This window comes from Rutidosis leptorrhynchoides, chromosome 11 (genome assembly GCF_046630445.1).
Source record: "Rutidosis leptorrhynchoides isolate AG116_Rl617_1_P2 chromosome 11, CSIRO_AGI_Rlap_v1, whole genome shotgun sequence".
NCBI classification, from domain to species: Eukaryota; Viridiplantae; Streptophyta; class Magnoliopsida; order Asterales; family Asteraceae; genus Rutidosis; species Rutidosis leptorrhynchoides.
The window spans coordinates 164847592-164869240 of NC_092343.1; the positions used below are offsets into that span (position 1 = coordinate 164847592).

General features: G+C 37.6%; 1 protein-coding gene across 1 annotated transcript; it reads left to right on the forward strand.

The window, feature by feature from the left end:
* The first annotated feature begins 13303 nt into the window (after positions 1–13303).
* LOC139875194 (F-box/FBD/LRR-repeat protein At1g13570-like) lies at positions 13304–14824 on the forward strand. The gene is made up of 4 exons (XM_071862542.1): positions 13304–13972; positions 14145–14309; positions 14422–14711; positions 14818–14824. The coding sequence occupies exons 1-4, from the start codon at positions 13304–13306 to the stop codon at positions 14822–14824; spliced, it is 1131 nt and encodes a 376-aa protein (XP_071718643.1).
* The last annotated feature ends 6825 nt before the right edge of the window (positions 14825–21649 follow it).

The following is a 21649-nucleotide window of genomic DNA, read 5'->3' on the forward strand; positions in this document are numbered from 1 at the left end:
TGTCAAGCATGCAGTTGTTCCTCCATGTGAGTGCCAACGGTGGTGTGAAATCATGCAACCTCACAATTGCTGCATCCGAACCTGCTGCTCCAATCTGAAAAGGGTATTTTATTATAGTTAGTATTGTTAGTAAGGACATCCTAATGTTTGTATAGCTAATGAACTATTCCATCAGGTAGTGGAAGTAAATGAGTATCACTACATGTGTTGAGAAAGTTGAGCATAACAAACAATGGGCAGTCCTCCAAGATTCCAAACAGACATTTACTTGAAACAGTTTATGGCTATAAAAAAGTCTTGTTTAGAAGTGTAAATATGTACCTTAAATTGTCTTGAGGCTATCATCCATGTGAACGAAACTGTTCGAACGAAGGAGCAGTTGCAGCTGCACATATTAAAGGACCAAAATTAGGAATTTGGTTACCGTCCTGCAACATTTAGTAAATTAATAGAGAACTTGGTGCAGGAAAAACAATAACATATAGAACATTTTGCGTTTAAACAATTGCACACTATGAACACATATAAAAGGCATACGTGTAACTGCAAACATTAATGCATTAATACATATACATATAAAGAATAAATGAAGAATCTTACTCTACTTGGGCAAAATTTGAAGATATCCAAAACACCTGCAACAAATGAAACGTCCATTAGGTATACGAAGACAAAAGTTTCAGTTAGAATTCATTAAAAACTTGCAGTTATATTTCATGAATGAAACCTCAACAAAAGCTATTAATATTGCAGACAATTAAGGCACGTGTGTGAGCTGCAATCAGGTACGTCTGTAACGCACGGAGCGTGTAACAGGCTGCAATCACACCCCTAGCGGGGCTGGAATCAGGCACGCGTGCATGATGAAATCCGGTACCTGTACAGGCTTCATTTACGGTTAGTTTGATTTGTCAGAAAAAACATGTAGGTTGTTAGAAATGGTTGGGCAACGATGATAAACATGAGACACCCATATTTATACAGCTACTAATGAGTATTTTCTTTTGATGAGATAGATTATTATGAACAAGGTCCAAAGCCTAAATTCATAAATCAATAACTTATTAATAAATTCAGATTACATTATAGATAACATGAACAAATTAGTGAAAAAACAAAATATCATAGCGCGATTTTACCACATCCGCGAGGACCCAAAAGCAATATTGAATTATTACATACCTCAGTTACCGAACTTGATACTATATATTTCAAGTTACTGAAATTTGTTAATAAATTCAATAAGACAATACTAATAAATTTCTGAATATACTAAAGACATGGAGATACCAACGCAAATGATAACAGGCCACCCAAATGACCACATCGACGAAAACGAAACACAAAAACAGGAACATCGAAGATTAAAAAAAAAAGTAAGAGCGGAAATTTGAATCCCACAGTACCTGGAAATGGCAGAAATGATCGATGTATAAAGAAATCGCCAAAAACACTGATAAAGAATCGAACCATTAAGATGATGTCACAAAAATTCAAAAATAAAGGAAAAAAAAAAAAAGAACGCATAAACCGTAAATGAACACAATAATACAGATTAATGAATTGAAGATATATATCACGACAGAGTAACAACAATCTTTTGAAAAAAAAAAGTTAACTTATGAAGACAAACTATGATAGCAAAACCAATGCTTCCTTTCTGGTACAATTAATTGGAAAAAAAAAATGATGACGAACGAAACCCTAGACTTTCGCCATTTTCGTTTGGTGTATATAAGCGGACACAAAAATTGGTGGCAGAACAGAGGAGTGACGAATGTAGTTCGGGTAAAGAATTAGGTTAATAGAGGAACCACATATAAGAATTAGGTATTTGAAGATTAGAGCATGGTGTAGTGAAGAAGAGGTTAGACCTATGAAATTGAGATTGAGATGTAATATTTGAGGTTAGAAGTAAAGAAGATGAAGGTTGTAGAGGAAAATACTGCTTTTTTACTTTTAAGGGTCAGGGAACCCTAATAGCTAAATGGTTAATGGTTTCTAACTAGACGTGTTTGGCTTACCTAGACGTGTTAATAAGTCTATATAATATATTAATTAGAGGTGTTCCACCACTTTAATCAACAACATGTCTAAACACGTCTAAATGTTAATTAGAACACGTCTAAATAATAACACGTTTAGACGTGTTCCTCCAATTTGATCAAATAAACGTGTCAACACGTCTAAATAACATGTTAATTAGAGGTGTTCCGCTCTTTTTATCAACAACACATCTAAATATTTTAATTAGACGTGTCAACATGTCTAAATAATATGTTAATTAGAGGTGTTCCGCCCTTTTTTTCTAATTAGACGTGTCCATTTGTTTATATAGACATGTTAATTTACTAACACGTCTATATATGGGGGTCTAAATGAGGATAAATGTTATAGTGAATCTCGATATGCTTGGTTCGCTGATGCTGAACCGCGTTACTAGACATATAAACAGCACTGACATTGTCACAGTAGACCAGAGTGGCAGAAAATAATGGACAGTGCAACTCACGGAGAAGGTTGAGAATCTAACATGTCTCGGCCACGGCGTTTGCGACACCGCGATATTCCGCTTCAGGACTGGAGAGCGATGGAGTCTGTTGTCGCTTGGAGGACCAGGACAAAAGATTATCACCAAGGAATACACAATAGCCTGAGGTGGAGCGGCGAGTAGTCGGGCAACCAGCCCAGTCGGCATCGGAGTATGCAGTCAGAGATGTAGCAGGAGAGGCATGTAGCTGAAGGCCGAGATCAATAGTACCCTGGACATACCGTAATATACGTCGTAGAGCAGCAAGGTGAGGCTCTCGGGGATCATGCATGAAGAGACAAATCTGCTGTACCGCATATGAGATCAGGGTGAGTAAATGTGAGGTACTGAAGAACTCCGACGAGGCTACGGTATAATGTGGGATCCTTGACACGAGGTCCGGATGCTGTGAGTTTGGTGCAGGTGTCGACATATGTTCTGCTGGGATTGCAACCAGCCATGTCTGCACGCTCAAGGATTTCAGTGGCATAATTCTTCTTAGAGAGAAACATCCCAGAAGTGGTGCGAGTGACAGAAATGCCGAGGAAGTAATTCAATGGGCCAATATCGGTCATCGAAAATTCCATGTGAAGCGAGGCAATAATCCGCTGAAGGAAAGCCGGAGTCGATGCAGTCAAGACAATATCATCAACATATAATAGTAAGTATGCGGTGTCAGCACCATGTTTATAGATAAACAGGGAAGGATCACATCTGCTGTGCTGAAAACCAACTCGCTGGGCATAACTGGCGAATCGCTGAAACCAAGCGCGAGGTGCCTGCTTAAGTCCGTAGAGGGACTTATGTAAGAGGCACACATGGTTAGCGCGAGTGGGATCCCGGAAACCAGGCGGCTGATGCATGTAAACAGTCTCGAATAGATTGCCGTGAAGAAAGGCATTCTTGACATCCAGCTGATGGACCGACCAATGTCGAGAAATGGTTAAGCTGAGAACAGTCCTGATAGTGGCCGGTTTGACAACCGGACTGAAGGTCTCATCGCAGTCAATACCAACCTGTTGGCTACGTCCGTTAGCAACGAGGCGAGCCTTATACCTGCTTAAAGTACCATCTGCATTAAACTTGTGCTTAAAGAGCCACATGGAGCGAACTATGTCCGTGTCCGATGGGCGAGGCACATGAGTCCAAGTACCGTTTTTAAGTAAAACATTATATTCATAGGTCATAGCATGTTGCCAGTTGGGGTCTTGAAAGGCATGTGAGTATGTTTTAGGTGTGGGAGAAGGGGTGGCTACATGAAGATTGAGCCGTTGGACAGGTTTGGTGGTACCGACACGGTGACGGGTGACCATAGGGTGAGTGGAAGTGGTTGGTTGAGTGGGGGCAGCTGGTTGTGGATCGGGAATAGGGTTTTATGGTAATGGTGGTGTGGGAGGTGTAAGAGGGGTAGGTGGAGTGGGAGAAGTGGGAAGGGTGATTTCGGGAGGATTTGTATCTGGAGGGTCGGAGAGGTTTCTTGATAGGAGATTGGGTGGTGGGGGGGGGGGGTCCAGGAATCCATATGATGGTGGTGTTGAGGGCGTGGTAGAGCTGTATGGAAAGGATGTCTCGTCAAAAGTGACGTGTCGAGAAAGGATGATTTTGTGAGTGGATAGGTCATAACAGCGATACCCGCGGTGATTAGTCGGATAGCCAAGGAATATGCATGGAGTGGAGCGAGGAGCAAGTTTGTGAGTGGTGTGTAAGTGAGGATAGCAGAGACATCCAAAAACTCGGAGGGAGAAGTAGTTAGGTTTGTACTTGTATAGGCGGGTGTGGGGAATTTCGTGGTTGATGGCGGAGGAGGGTAGGATATTTATGAGGTAAGTGGCCATGTGTAGAGCCTCGACCCAGAAGGTAGGTGGGAGGTTAGCTTGAAAGAGTAAAGTGCGGATGAGATTGTTTATGGTGCGGATCATGCGTTCGGACTTGCCGTTTTGTTGAGAGGTGTGGGGGCAAGAGAAATGTATTTGAATACCGTTGGTTTGAAAAAGTTACTGGAATTGTTTGTTATCAAATTCACCACCATTATCACATTGAAAGGCTTTTATTTCAGTATTGAATTGAGTTTTAACATATGTACGAAATTGTAAAAATTTGTCAAATACTTCAGACTTATTACGTAAAGGGAAAATCCATAAATAATGCGAGTAATGATCCAAAAATAGAACATAGTATTTGTATCCGCTAAGACTCGGTATGGGAGACGTCCATAAGCCCGAGTGAACAATGTCAAATAATGAAGTAAAATGCGAAACAGAACTACTAAATGGAAGTCTCACGTGTTTGCCAAGTTGGCAAGCATGACAAAGAACGGGAGACTTCGTATTATTACAAACAATAGAATTATTTGAAATAAGACGACGAAAAGTATCAGTACTCGGGTGACCAAGTCGCTGATGCCAAATGCTGGGTGTGGTTACAAGAGCTTGATGAGCTGTAGGTGGTGACTGAGGAGTGAGCGGGTAAAGATCTCTGGTGCTATCACATCGGAGTAGTAGACCGCGTGTCAAGTAATCCTTCACATGAAAACCAAATTCGTCAAATGTAACAGAAACTTTGTTATCACGAGTAAATCTACGTACGGAAATAAGGTTTTTAACAATATTGAGGGTAACAAGGACATTAGATAAATGGAGGGGTCGGTGGATATTAGGCAACATGCTATAGCCGGTATTGGTGACGGGAATAGAATTCCCGTCGCCAACGGCGACCGATGGATAAATGCAATGATTAAAAACAATACTTAAATTATTAATGCTAGAGGTAAGGTGGGTGGACGCACCAGTATCCATAGTCCAACCCGAATTACCGTAATCAGGTAGTGTCGTGGCCGCGAAAGCATTCGGAATCAAAGTTTCCTGACTAGGCTGAGCTGTAAGAGCAAATGGGGTGTGACCAGTGGGGCCAACAGTGAACTGAGATGGGCCAGGTGTAATCTGTGCAGGCCCATTGACCGTGTGAGCAGCTGGGCCAGAGACCTGACCTGTATTAATCTGAGCAGGCCCAGTTTGAAGATAGCCATTAAATTGTGGACTGGGCATGAGAGGGCCTGTTAAATAACCAGACCCGACAGAAGCTGGCAAACCAATGTAGTGGGCCTGTGGAGATGCAGGGAATCCTGGCGGGCCAGAAAATTGGGCCAGGGGAGTTCGCGGCCCATATCCTGGAATAGATGGAACACTGGACCGATTTAGATGATGTTGGGCTAACAGATGCTGTTGGGCTGCTATGATGTTTAAGAGCTGAGTTTGGTTATTTCCTGTTGTCCGATTACCTGAGGTATTTTGCATATGATTACCAGAACGTGAAGCATGATTTCCTTGGAGAATATAGCGACACTTCTCACCAAATCGACAGTGACCACGACTAAAATTGCGACAAACCTGAGGTGATGTGATCGTTGATCGAGACGAAGCATTTGCGGGAATCTGAGCCATGAGAGCAGTGGGTGCCGAAGGGGTTCCTGGTGAATCAATTGAACCGCGAAGTTGTCGTTGAAGTTGCATCTCTTCAAGGGTGATCATGGACCGAACGGTGTTTAGATTCGGGAATGGTTCGCTATGTAGAATAATGTGAGTAGCATAAGGAAATCGATTATTTAAGCCATTGATCGCATAAGTTACTAACTCTTCATCCTTCATGGTAGATCCGAGGTTCTGGAGCATAGATGCAATCGAATCAATCTTTTGAAAATAAGCTTCTGCCGTGAGGTCTCCAATGGTAATAGAACGTAGTTCAGCCGTGAGTTCGACGATCTTGGATCGTTTATTGTCTTGGAAAATATTCTTCAAAAACTCCCATGCTTGATAAGATGTCTTTGGTTGTGAGTTCAAGAGACGTTCAAGGAGTGTTTCCGAGATGGTTAAGAACATCCATCCCATGACGAACGCATCGGCCTTTTTCCAATCGTCCGATGGTGCGTCGGACGTCGTTGATTCGGTCAAGAACGAATCAACATTGAAGGCCGCACAATGATTGCTAAACAACTTGCTCCAATGGATGTAGTTGTGTTTGTTTAGATCTAGTTTAATGGGAATTAAATGAGTGACGGAAGTGACCGTGTAGATCTTATCGTACTTGCCGGATGTAGATATGTGTGAAAAAAAAAAGAAAACAGAAGAAGATGGAAGCTGCTGTAAAGATGTGTTTGTGTGTTAGGGTTTCGTGTTGGTTCTGTGCGATAGGGAGATAGCTACTGATACCATATTAATCATAATTGATATATTGATATTGATATTAACTGAATTTCGTACAAATGAGAATCCTTGCCACATATATAAAGATCACACCAAACATAAGGCTAATCACTAGAATATACTAGAATATGGCCCTTATAAAGATGGGCTTAGATCATAATACAATATATAATATGGGCTAACACCAACTTCAAGGAAATATTTTTTTTACAAGACCTTCTTAAATAGGCTTGAATTTTAGTCAATAACATCTCGTTTTAATCTTATAATGAAATGGGAGATGAAGGGTACTTTGCCGGAGGAGAGCGAACTTGGTGATGAATCCGCCAATGTGTTAGCTTACAAGATAGTGAATCGGTCCGGGAAGAACACTTTGAAAGGGAGGGTTAATGGTAAGTTGAAAAGAGCGGGACCTAGAGGTTAATTGATTGGGTTCGTCTCGTGTTTTTTCGTATATTTTTTAAGTTTTTTGATTTCACTTAGTTCGTTTGGTTTGGTACCTGTTATTAGTGTGTAGTATGCGGTTTAGTATTGGTTAATTTGTTTTAATGTTTTCTGGGTTCTTAAGGAAGACTCATTTAATGATAGTTTTCGTTTAGTTGGTTGCTTTCTAGGTGTGAGCTTCCCCGTTTCCCCGTTTCTTTGTATTCTCCGTTGAGGATGTTTTCCTATGGAAAACAATTTCGTTTGTATATGAGTTTCCGTTGTTTTTCACAAAAAAAAAAAAAATCCATTGCATTATTTCTCTCGTTGAAGGTTCAAAACTTCAAACAGCTCGTGATGAAATGCAATAGGGTGATCAAGAGGGTCCCCCTCCCTTGCTGGTCAAATCTGCTACAGAATTTTGTCAAAAAAGATATCTTGAAGACATTGCAGCGGTATTATTTGTAATATTATATCTACCCATTTCAACATTTTAGGATTCTTACATGTTTCACTCTGTAGGTTGCTGTTGCTCTCTGGCTGGATGCTTTGGTATGTATTTGGATTAAACTCGTTGAGGTTTAAGACAACAATCATAAATCTTGATAAAATATTTTTCTTTTTGCTTGCATATTATGTTGTAAGCCGAAATTGGAATATTGATTTTGAAATGAGAAGTATTTAAGTTTATTTGCATTTGAATTGATGATGAATTTTTTGGTTACATTTTGAAAATTACATTATTGGTTATTATTATTGACAAAGCTAACTATTACTTATCTATACTATCCTACTTTGTCTGAAATGGCTATATGGTTAAATTAGGAAGGGAGCCAATAACGTTTAGGGAATATATTTAAAGAACACCATAAACTTGGTAAGTAGACGTTTAGTTAGGTATGATATGATGTACATACACTACAAGAAAAATGAGCTTTATTGACGAGAGCGATTCATCACTAATAACGCTAAATTGGTCACCAAATCGAGTTAGTTACCAAAATAAGTTGGTCAATTTTCGTCAATATAGATCCGTCACAAAACATTATTTGAGGGCAAAATACTAAAATTAGTCACTAAAATGACTATTTGTTTGGTCACTAATATGATATAGTGACAAAATTTAGTGACGGCCTTTTTAATGTTAACTAAATAGCATTAATAGTGACCAAATAATAAGTCGTCACTAAAAATCGTCACAAACGACCATTTTTCTTGTAGTGATAAGAAATGATGAAGTTTCCTTCTAATCTCCTCAAACACTTCATGTTTATTTGAAGACCTATCTCCAGCTAAATTCTTGCCTCGACAAGATTTGGTATTGTAGATATTGTTGTTCTTTTCCTAATTATGATCGTGTCCCGAAGTCGGGGCACAAGAGTTCAAGTACGGTTATTAATCAAAGCATTATATCCATCGTTCATAGCACTGCGGCAGACAACCAAGATAAGAGAAGGCTTGAGAGTATGATTTTGGGAGGGGTGAGGTAGTGGAGATGTGACGGTTTAGACGTTGATCAAGTTTAGTAATGCCAGAACGGGAACGGGGGTGGTCATGGGATGAGTCGGCCCATGTGGCGGGGTTGGGTTTGAAGGTTGGGTAGTGGAAGAAGGAGATGTAGGGGCAACATCTTCCATAAACTGTGATGAGAAATCGATTCCTTAATCCAGTGTTTTTCCTTTCAAGTTTGGTTCAATTGATGAATTTGATCTCCAAGCTACAAATGATGGAGATGATTTTGGAGACACGTATGGAATTTATGTTTCTACCTCTTCTTTGCATTGGAAGAAGGTAACAGAGCTTCTGATGCACTTGATAATTGTAATGAACTGTAGTTTTTAAAGGTTGATCGTACCGTGGACGAGTCCATTTTAAAGTCCATTGGCTTGGTTGTAGGGCCCTCTGATGCGCTGAATGCAGGGCTGCCTGTTGGGGCTGAATGTTGGCCTGCAAATTCCACTTTCGTCGAAACATTGAAAAAACAAAAAAAAAAAAAAAAAAAAAAAAAAAAAACCGAGAAGGGGATGGAGAAGGAAGGATCTTGAAGGCAAGAATGAAGAAAAACCTACCCCGATTTTAATTGGGCGAAGCGGGAGAATATATTTCGACTGTGAGGTGCTCTCATGTGAAAGATTTTGTAAATTTTGGCACGTCTTTAATAGGCATTTATCAAAAGTTCAAATGAATAGCGTTAATTTGAAGACAAGAAAAAATGCGAAAGAGATACATACCCTGGGATCTTTAAAACTCATGGATTATGATGAAGATTGGGTTTACAGAGAAGCAAGCAATCTAAAATTTGATATGGCTCCTCAAGATGGTAACAAGGTTGGATCGTCGGGTGCGAATTTTAAGAACTTCGAATAAAGATGCCTTTCAAAACTTGGGTAACCGTGGTTTTTCCCCTCCTTCTTCGGGTACTATGATTGGTGATTGATCTTCTAATGCTTTGTTCTTTAAGATCGAGAATTCCTCCGAAAAATATCCGTCGAGAGATTTTACATGGCAAGTTAAAAAAGGTCGAACCGTAGATTCGATGCTTGTTACATTTTGTAGTTTTTCCTTAAGGTCTACTGTTGGATGTTAGTTTGATGTTTTGTTATGTTTTTTGTTTCGATTCTCCTTTTGGTGTAGTTTGGTTTGATTTAATGTAGATAGATGAGACTCAGTATGAATAGTTAGTTTGTAGGCTGCTTTTTAGGTACGAGCGTCATCGGATCATCTCTTGTATATATATTGTATAGTTGGTTAAAGACGTTTTCTTTTAGAAAACGTTTTCGATTTTATAGAAGTTTTTGTTATTTTTGGCAAAAAAAAAAGATCAACTTCCAGAAACAAAATACTACTCGATAAAATTTGGTATTATAATTCCTTATACAACACACATTGTACTACCTTAATGTCGTCGTACCGACATATGGAATTAATATTTTACTCTAACTATGAAGAGAAGTTGATGTCAACATCAGCGAGATACCAACCGCACACAATTAGTTAGTTTTCATTATGCTGTTTAAATGATAGGTTTTCATTGGTTTAAGAAGTCTATCACATTTGATGATCTTGGTACATGGAAAGATGATCGACTTCAATTGAAAGAAAGACAAATTAATTACTTAATTAAATTAATTAATTTAATTACAGTTTAAATAAAGAGTATTTAACTCCGTACTAATTTTAATTGAACAAGGACCTATTCTCTAAATAAAAACTTTTGGTTTTGGAGCGTACACACAAGACAAAATTCGAGGGATGTTTACTTAAGCCACAGTGACCTAAACCCTAAAAACCTGAAAGTCAGAAAAAACTTAAAATGAGAGGGACTGCAAGTTTCGGCGCTAAACTCTAATCGGTAATCCAATGGATTCATCTTTTATTTTGAATATCGGTAAGTTTATTTCTCCCTCATAATTTGATTTAAGATTTTCAAATAAACGTACTTATGTGTGAAAAACTTGATTCACGTTGTAATTTCTATTCGACTTTTTATTTTCCTCAATTTAATGCTGTCGCACATTCATCGTTTATTCCATATGAATTCGTAGTTTCTGATTTAACAATTAGAGTTATTTGTAATTGTTATAACCTAATTAGCGATTTATTCTTAGATTAACATATTCAACAGACCGAAATTTAACCTAGGTACTTATTAGAATCCCTAAAGAATAAAGCAGCAAGTATGAATAGATTGCTTTAGCTATTCACACAATTATATAATGCTTACATATTTGCATCAGTTAAGCTAAGCTGGTCTAGGATTAAAAGATGTGACATAGTGAAAGTGAAACTTTAATGTGTTGAAAATTTTTAAAAGACAAAGAGAGGCAGAACAAGCTTTTTTAACATGAAGAGCTGATAAGACAAATTGCACTCTATACTTAGTTTCATGTATGCTTGGCCTGCAGCTTGCTTTTGTAAAGTAATATTGCTTTAGGATACTATTACAACCGTTTAAGATTTCATAGCCCTCATTGTTACCTTTAATAACCTTTTGAACTAAAAGCATTATAAAGACGACTAATCAACAAATAGACAAATGCAGATAGTATCAACTAAGTGTATTCAGATTACCTGATGAGTGATGAATGATTGGCTTGAAACCCGTACTGTAAGCTTCATATGGGCTGCAGAAAATATTGAAAAAGAAACATTAATGATGTTACTTATTGGGAGATGACATGAAAGTAACATAAGCACAACAGAAAAATATTTAACAGCTACTAAAAAGAGAAAATTGGATAAATGGTCCCTGTGGTTTACATGAAAATGGGTAAATGGTCCCTGATGTTCATTTTCGAGGTTCGTGGTCCTTGTGGTTTACACAGCCGGTGTAAATGGTCCCAATTTCTGACGGACGTTTATTTCATCCGTCAAGTGTAATCACGTGCCAAACACGTGATGGGTAAAATCGTCCGTTTACATAATTTAATATTTTTTTCATTCCTTATTTTATCTTCTTCTTCCCATTCTTCATTCCTTTAACAAAATGCCTTTAAATGAAAACACATACCTGCACATACCAAAAAGCTAAAACGCAGTGAAACGAATCAAGATTATATACATATAATTAATTCATAATCACTTACACGATTCCTTAGTGGAACAGTTAACCACAATCTCTATTTTATTTCATGAATGAGTTCTAAAAAATTAAATGAAACAAAAATTTTTACCTTTACATCAAGAATCAAACTAAACCGTTTTTAATATAAGTGGATTTAGTAATATTTCCAACACCAAATATCAGGCGATTGAGAAACGTGATATTTTTAATTTCGTCCAGCATATTTTCAAGCAAAAGAAGGTTTCGTGATCCAATATCCTGCCTTGTCCACGACCAGTTCCTGTATACATTGAATATAAATATAATTGTTTAGATCTTACTAGTAGAATAATCAAAATATTCCATTTCCCCCAATTTAGCAGCCTTTTCCGGCGTGCCGCCACCGTCGATTTCATCCCGACCCATAAACCCAAATTGAGAATCAGATCTACCAATACCAAATCGAAGATTGTTGTACTGAAATCGTGGGTGTACGATGATTTGCAACTGAAAGTGTGGGTGTACGATTTGCAACTGAAAGCGAGGGTGTACAATTTTCAACTGACGATGATTCAAGCTCTGTCTAACCTCTGATTAAAGCTCTGCTCCTTTCGCTGATTTTCGTTTGTTTTGATTCGACGTGAGGTGCATCTGATTTTGTTTTAGTGAAAGGTTTCTGTAATTTGGTTTATTTGTTTTTGATTTTTGTGTGTGGGTTTGTATTTGGAATAAAAGAGAGTTAGATCGATTAGGGTTTTTTAAGTTTAAGTTCTGAGTTTATGTGCAGGGACCACCCACATGCTTTTAGTAAACGAGGACCACGAACCTCGAAAATGAACCTCAGGGACCATTTACCCTTTTCATGTAAACCACAGGGACCATTTATCTAATTTTCTCTACTAAAAAAGATAAGTCCCTTAGTGAAACCATAGGTGGTAAAATGGGCAGGTTAGTTCATGAATGGTTGTTAACTAGATACATGTGAGGTTGTGTTGACCTGAAACACTTCTCGTCCAAACTTTTATACAAATAACTAGTGTATCAAATATGATTATCAAATACATATATATACTACTTTGATAATAAACTAAAACTTTGAAAAAAAATGATTTGGGAGGTTTTATGGATCGAAGATACACATTGGGAAACTTTCAGTTCATTAGATCCGTTGTTTATCAAGCAGTTTTTCTATTTTACTTTTTGTCCCATTGAGAGATATATCATAACCCAAATCAACCCATTTATAAGTAAATTGATCTAACTTCCATTCATAATTCATAAGTAAACTGATATAACATCGGCCTAAGAACTACATCACATTTTGCGCATCTTGGTATGTGGAAATCTTCATCGATTTTGATTGAAGGAAAAACAAATTAATAAAAATAAAAATAAAGAGTATTATATAGTAATTAGATAAACCAGTCTTGTTTTCTTGAATGTAATGACAGATAACAATACTAAGAGGAGGTTTGTAACTTGTACCGAAGTGGATAGAATCAGTAATTTGCCAGAGAATTTGATAGACTTCCTTTTAGAGAAGCTACCTGTTCAAGATGCTGTGAGGACACATGTTCTGTCAAAAAATGGAGGTACAGATGGACCTCAATGACGTCACTGGTTCTTGATAAACATTTCTCAAGAAAGTTTGCCAAAAATGGAAGTTTTGGTCATAATGGATTTATTAGGATCACAAACTATATCTTTAACTATCTCAAGGGTCCTCGCCTAAAGTTACATCTCCACATACCAAAAATGTTTCTTGATAGTTTCCAAGAAGTCAATCAATGGATTTCATCATTGGCAAGAGATGGTGTTAGAGAACTCGTCCTTACAAATTCAAACCAACCTTATCAACTTCCATATTATTTTTTTCATTGTCTAGAATTGAGAATGCTAGAACTTGACAACTGTATCATTAAGCCACCACTTGAGTTTCAAGGATATCTATATCTCGAAAAACTTACGCTTAGGAATATTGAATTTGGGGCTAACTTACATGGAACTATTATCAACTTACCACAGCTCAAGATGTTGAAACTGGTTGCATGCACCAACGTTTACAATTTCAAGATCAAGTCTAAAAAGTTGTTTCAGTTAGTGATCAGGAGTTGCCCCGATGCAACTTTGCTCCACTTGTTGCATAGTAAATGTCTTAGTGAGTTTGGTATATTTATCAAAAAACCTATTCAGGGAGTTGAAAGAGTTAATTTGGCAAGCTTGTTAAGTAATATGCCATGTGATGGGTATTTTGTTATCGACGGGTATTTTCTCCAGGTACGAGTTGAATTTTAAATTCTAATATTTAAATTTTGCTCTTCATATTTTTGCGTTTGAGCAAGTGAATACCATTCAAATCTTGTGTATAGTTAGTTCTCATATATTATTTCGTATCATCTTCCAGCCATATCTTCTTTGTTAACTTATAATCTTACTTTCACCCTCACAGTTTTCTATTGCGGAAAATATTCCCAAGTGGCTTCCACACCCAACTAATAGTTTAAAGCTTCTCTACTTACGAGACTTCAAATTTGGTGATTTGTATCAATTTCAAGGTGTTTTATGTATCCTTCGGAACTCACCTAACTTGAGACAACTCGATGTGTACAATCAGGTAAAGAGTGCTAAACGTTTCTCTTGTGTTTTTGTGCTGTGTGTGCTTTTTATAGTAATTTAATGTGGGTTCCATTTATACACAGTCAGTCTCACTTTTAATGTATTTCCAGGATCTTCCACATGTGCATTTGGATGTGAAACCAGCATTAACTTATTTGGAAGCTTCTGACTGTTTGGATCAGACATTGAACTGCTTGAAAACTATAAATATCATGGATGTAGAAAGATCAAAGCCCTTGTTGCTCTTTATAAAGCTTTTACTTGAACATTCTCCCACACTTGAAAAAATATCAATCCGACCACATGCAACTGCTGATGCTCAGGAAAAGTACAACTTCTCTAAGGATGTTACGCGGTTCCCACGAGCTTCCTCGAAAGCAGAGCTTCACTACTTGGATCCGTAACTACAATCCACTAATAACTTTAAATTACTTTATAATTTGTTGTGTTCTGATTGTATGCATATATGTTATGGGTTTTCATTTTTTATGTTTTGTATGTTGTAGGACTTGAGTATTGTAATACTTAAAATTGGAAATATGGTTATTGCAAAATTCTAATATTATTTTTCTGTATGTATATACTGTTTGATAAACCCAATTATTGGCAATAATAAATTTATGGTTACAGTGACCCTTAACTGAATTTTGCACCTTCCCCATGGTCATGAGCGTCATATCTTCAAGTTATTCAATCTGGTTCTTTAACTTGTTGGGTGGTACCCTATAAAACCGATAACCCTGCTGGTATTTATTTATACTTTGTGAGCGGCTAGCAGTCGGTTCAGTTTAATAAAAACTAGATCAAGTGTTCCTTACACGATAGTTCTGTAACACGCATCTTTGAAAAAAGAAAATTCACAGATTGATTTGTTTGGATAAAATATAGGGGATTATAGCAAAATGCCCAATCTTATCAAGTTTATTGCCCTGGAGCCCAAATTTTTTTTTCCCAGATTGCCCTCTCAAGATGCAAGGAGCTTTGTGTCTTGCCCGCGCAAGGTGCAAGCTTGCGTCTTGCGACCTTGTGTCCTTATCTTATCAGAATTGGATTTTCTGGATAAGATTTCGTCAGATTTCCTAGATTTTTTCGGATAAGATTTTTACCCTATATATAGAATGACCCTGGAACTTTGCATTCACAGTCTCATTACATTTGAAAACATATTCAATTCAAAGATTATAGCCACGTTAAGGTACTGTTTAAAGCATTTTTTTCACTAATTTTAGTATTTATGAATTGTGCTAATGATGATTAATTTTAGTGTGTTGTTCATTTCAGTTAATATCCATGCCAGGAAGAGCTTCACGACGAGTTTCACATGGATAGTCATCACAACTAGGTTGATGATAGACGACGACTAGTGGCTGATCGTATTCTTTCTGGTTGTTATGTTGCTGCTCAACCAAACTTTTCTGCGTACTAGCGGGGAATTAGTGGTGGAGCTTTTCTCAATCAACCTCAATATAATGCGAACTATCCCAAACTTGTTAGGGAATTTTATGCAAACTATGTATTTGATCCACGTAAGGTGAAATGTGTTCACTTGAACATGTTTGGTTATCCATACAATTAGACATTGGAGGAGTTTGCTGAGAACCTGGATATCCCCGTGGGGAATTTCAAGTTTTTCAGTCTCATCAAGGATGTGAAAAGTGGCCCAAGGAGGTCACCTGCGAGAAATTTGTTCTCAACTTCTGGTTATGTTATGGACTGTGCAAACCTGATTTTGTCTTTCCAAACAGTGGTCCTATCATTATCAGGGAAGAACATATTTAGGACCTGATGATGAGGGTCGTCGAGAAGAATGTAATATTTCGAGATGATGATGATGTGGAGCTATATGTAACTAAAGTTTTGATTTTGATGTGTTTGATCGAACAAATCCAAATTAATCTTGCATATGTGGTTGCTAATTGAGTGGTGGGATTGCCAGCGGCTGCTGGGAGAGGATTACCCTATGGCTTGTTGTTGAACAACTTCTTTCTTTATGAATATGAGTTGATCTATCCTTCTGATCGATTGGAGTTGCTGAGGTTCTGATTGCTGCTTATATGTTTTAATTCGGTTGGTCATGTAATAAACTAGGTCGTATGGCCTTTTGTAATAAACTATGTAATTCGAATTACTTAAATGTTATTGTAATTTTATTCTACCTTTATTCTACCTTCTTTAAATCATATTTTATCAACAAGACGCAAATACGCAAATCATGTCTTGCGTCTACAAATTAGACAACACGCAAGGCGCAAGTGGACTTGCAACCTTGCGTCCTTGCGTCTTTGCGCTTGGTATTTAATTTAGTTTATAACCCTTTTTCGACCACTCACTTGACACACACACACAACCCCACACGCAAGATCGCACAAAACGCTGTTATTTTGCAAATGCAAAAACGCAAGATCATCTTCTCCCTCGTACGCAAACTAGTTCGTAACCACCTTCACCACCTCCACTTGCACCGGTTAATCGTCTTCACCACCACCGCCACGTACGCTTCGTCTCCGTCACCACCAACCCACCTACTCTTCGTCTCCGTCAGTTTTCAAGTAATACACCAACCAAAAAAATCAAGAAATCAAGCTAATAACGATGGCAAATCCACATGTTAGTTCTTCCTTCACTAGATATGTTAGTTATAAAAATGTATGTATATATATATATATATATATATATATATATATATATATATATATATATATATATATATATATATATATATATATATATATATTCTTATGTTCGTATATAAATGTGTTTATGTGCACACCAACTGTTTGATGAAATGTCTCTATGATAATCATCAACAGTTAACACTATAATTGGTTTTTTTTTTTTTTTTTAATAATGGAGTATATGTTATGTTTTTTTTGTATATGATGATGGTGAAACAACTCTTTGTTGCTCATCAAATTAACTTCACTGTATAGGCGCAAGGATCATCTTGCGTCCTTGCGTACTGAAAAAAAAGAGGTCGCAAGACCAAATTTGCTCCCTTGCATCCCGATGGTTTAACACGCAAGTAGTTTCTTGCATCCTTGCATTCCGTTTGCTGATGTTCTTCTTACTTTTACTGGGATGGGTTGAAGGTAAATTGACGATGAAGAATAAATTGAGTGTTATAAGTGATGTGAAGAAAGTTATGACAGAGAATCAAATAAAAAGTTTGAAGAAACGTGTTTTGGTCCATGGTTAGATCTTGAATACGTGGGTAATGATCCCGGACTTATACATGCTATGCTCCAACGTAAAGCCGGAAGGAATAGATGCTGCTAAGTACCCCAAAGAGCGTGATGACATTTGGTTTACTTTTAAGCCTAATTGTTCAATTAGATTTGGTCGGCGTGAATTTTGTCTAGTAACGGGGTTTTTGTTTGGTACCCGTACGGACATGGCACATTATATCCCTAAAAATTATGAAAATGAGACCGCACCAATTAGACGACATTTATTTTCGACCATTAAAGATAGCATAAACATTTTGATTGGTGATATTGAAAAGATGCTTCTAAAAACTAGTCGGGTTGGTATTTCGAATGATGATGTGGTGCGACTAGCAATCATCTTGGTTGTAGAGAGCTTTTATGGGTAAACAATCCGCCCATGTGGTGAACAAGAAGTTTTTATATTTAGTCGAAGATTTTTCAAATGTTAATAAGTACTCATGGGGGTCTCGTATATAGGAAAGCCAATTAGAGAGCGGAAAGGCGTACACTTTGGCGGGGTTTATGTGGGCATTTAAGGTAACAACATGTTTGATTTTAAATACTTGTATTATTAAATATATATTTGATATTGTTAAAACAAATGATTGGTAGATTTGGATACTCGAGGCTTACCGTCGTACCATTAATGCCTTTGCTAAAAATCGGACAAGAATGGAGTACCGATGGCTCTTTTTTGGAAGTGGTCATCAGCGGAGATTTTTGGAATCTCTGAGTACATTAAACTCCTAGATATTATGGTTATTTGCATTAATTTTTTTTAAACTAAATTAAATTCATATTTAACTGCTATTAACAGAGAGGATATGGTAAGGGCGCAAGACCATTCTTGCGACCTTGCGTTCTATCCTTAAGCTTGGACGCAAGGTTGAACTTGCGTCTTTGTACTAGCTGCATAGGAGACCCAAATCTAGATTTGCGTCCTTGCGTCTCGCTGACCAGAATAGTCGCAAGATTTTTCTTGTAATTTTGCGTTTAATATTATGTTTAATTATGCAGGATGATTATCCCAAGAACAAGAAACCTCTACGTGGTATGTTCCCCACTGATACTGAGAAGGGTTGTCAATGGTGGATTGATAGTGACGCATTCTTTGTTGGAACATTAGTTGAAGAGGAGATCCTGAAAGATGATGATCCCGAAGAAGTTCCAGAAACTGCAGAGCAGACACAAAAACATCAAAATCTGGATGTACGAGAATTACATCGTTTGGTAGCGTTGTTGACCGAGTGGATAGACAAAAGTGAAGATGAATTTAGCAAGCGGATGGAAAAAGTTGAAAATGAATTAAGAGAATGTAAAAGTAAATTATCGGAATGCGAAAAGGGTTTTTCAGAGCAAGAGTATCAGGTATATTTTGAATTTACCTTGAATTTATATATTTTTTGCATTTGAATATTTTAAATAGTTCTCTATTGATTTTATATATTTTTGTTTTTTATTTGCTTAGGACGATACGTATTTTGATAAATCTTTGTCTGAAAATGAGATTATCAAGCCTTCTCATATGCAAATACGACATGGAATAAGAGAAAGAAGGCCCACGCGTGCATTAAGGTCCCCGTTTACTTCACCTGGCTATAGAAAACCCCTTGAGAAGGTACGTAACTATTATATTAGTTTTATTTCAAATGACTAAATTATGTTTGTGCTAAATTGTGGTTTTTACTGATGGTCGGTGATGGTCGATCTGATATGGACGCAAGATACAACCTTGCGTCCTTGTGTTATGTGGACGCAAGGTTCTTCTTGCATCCTTGCATCTAGTGTTCGCAAGGTTGTCTTGCGTCCTTGCGTCTAATGTTTGTGTTTTTCTTAACTAGATTTCATGTTTTCCACAGTTGTCCAGACATGTCATTGAGAAAGTGGAAAACATGAACGTTGTCAACCTTGATACAGAAGAGCAAGCTTTTGATGCGCAAGTTGTTGATCAGGAAGCTGTTGATGGCCAACCTGATGCTATGGTAGTTGATAATGTGGTACCTGAAACAGAAGGACCATAGAAGGTAAGTTGTAATTCTGTCGCAAATAAGGTCTTGCGTCCTTGCGTATGCTTGTTGGTCGGTAGAAAAACCCATCTTGCGCCTTTGCGTCTCGTAAAAAACCTTTACGCAAGGTGTGTCTTGCGTCCTTATGTCTTATTTTAAAATTCTAATGTTGGCTTTTTATATTGAATTATTGTAGGATGGTAAGCCTCTTGTGAAGGTAAGTAATAAGAGAAAAAAGAAGGAAAAGGACTGGGCTAGTGAGGAAGAAATCTGGGCCATGATCGACAAACTTATAAATGATCAAGGTTATCTTCAATGACCACCAACGGGAGCCTGGAGAGATCAGAGAAAGCATGAACCCCCTGCAAGAGATCCCAAGTCAATTATACAGAGCAAGCAAGAGACCCGTTGCATGTTCATCTTTTAAAGTGATTAGTTCATTTACCTTAGTACGAACTTTTGGATTCGCCTGCTGGGATTAGGAGAGGCTGAGTATTTGGAGAACTTGGTGAGTGATCTTCTTAATTTTGTGTTTATGTCATGAATCATTAATTTGCGTTAATATCTTAACCTGATCTTCTTATTTTTGTAGCACATTGATGGTTGGGCTACATTTCTTTTGAGATATCGTCAGAGATTTCTCCCCAGAACAAGCCAGATGTTTAACACTCCTGTGTTTCCACATGAGGTGGTTAAAGCAAGTTCTAGATGGACGATTATGCCATCGGCATTCCTTTCTCAGCTTGCAAATTTTAAAGATTTCTATGAATTAACTCAGAAGGAGTAGGAGGAGAAGTTGAAGCAGAAGGAGGAGATGTTGAAGCAGGCCAAGGCCAAAGATCCAAAATTGCAAGTAAATGAAGGAATCACTACCGTTAAGGAACCAAATTACACGTATATAATTTCTCTCGGGGATTGTAGTGATGAACTTTATCCATCTTGGTCTGTGTACGTACACTCTTAAAACTTTGAATCTGGTATTGTTTATAATTAGAACAGGTTTTTAAAAGTTGGAACAGGCGCAAGGTCACTCTTGCGACCTTGCGTCTTGTTAGGTGTTTGGACGCAAAGTCACTCTTACGTCCTTGCGTCTTAATGACTTTCTGGACGCAAGGTTTATTTTGTGTCCTTGCATATTGTTACATGTTTGGACGCAAGGTTAAATTTGCATCCTTGTGTATGGTTAGTTGTGTGACTAAACATTCTATCTGTTTCAGATCTTGATCCCAGTACTCTTTACAGAACCATAACATTTCCTGCTACTATGTTTAAAGTTAGAAGAAATGAAGTTTTATGTGTACGATAGTTTACCCGGTATTGCCAGTGCAGCCCTCCAACATGTTGTTACAATGTTGTGTAAAAACTTTCACGTCTACTTACATGCGATTGACTACTATAACAAGATGCCAGAGTCACAAATTGTTGATTACTACCAAAACAATGAGACTTTGGAGTTGATGGTTGAAAGTGCTGGTAATGTGCCGGTGCAAATAGGTGAAACCGGTGACTATGGGGTTTGGGTGTGCATCCATATAGAGAGGCTGGTGTTTGCACAGGAGGGGCGTGATGACCTTGGAGATCTTAAAAAGGCTGCACAGGAATATAGGAACAAAATGGCAAGGACGTTCTTCCGTGCACGTTTTGATACACTACCGCCGCCGCCACCTAATCCACCATAGGAAAACGATGCTCAAAAGGATGCTCCAATAGAGAAGCAGATTGTATGATTGTTATTCCTATTTAAATATTAATTATTTTGTATTACATTAAGTTGTTAGTTGTGTATTTTTGTAAATATTTTTCATATTTGTATTCTGGAATAGGCGCAACGTTGGACTTGCGCCCTTGCGTATTTGTGATTTTGGTCGCAAGGTTTATCTTGCGACCTTGCGTATCTGTTCATGAACGGATGCAAGGTTGTTCCTGCGACCTTGCATTTACATGTAAGTATTGTCTTACGTACGCAGGGTGTTTCTTGCGTCTTTGAGTATTGTCCTGGTTATTTAAAGAAAATCACACATAAAATACATAAACTTCGAGAATTTGTTACAACAGTCGATATGACATTAAATAGGAAAATAAACAGAAACTTGGATATTGGTTACTAATTATCGCTCGCTAGATTG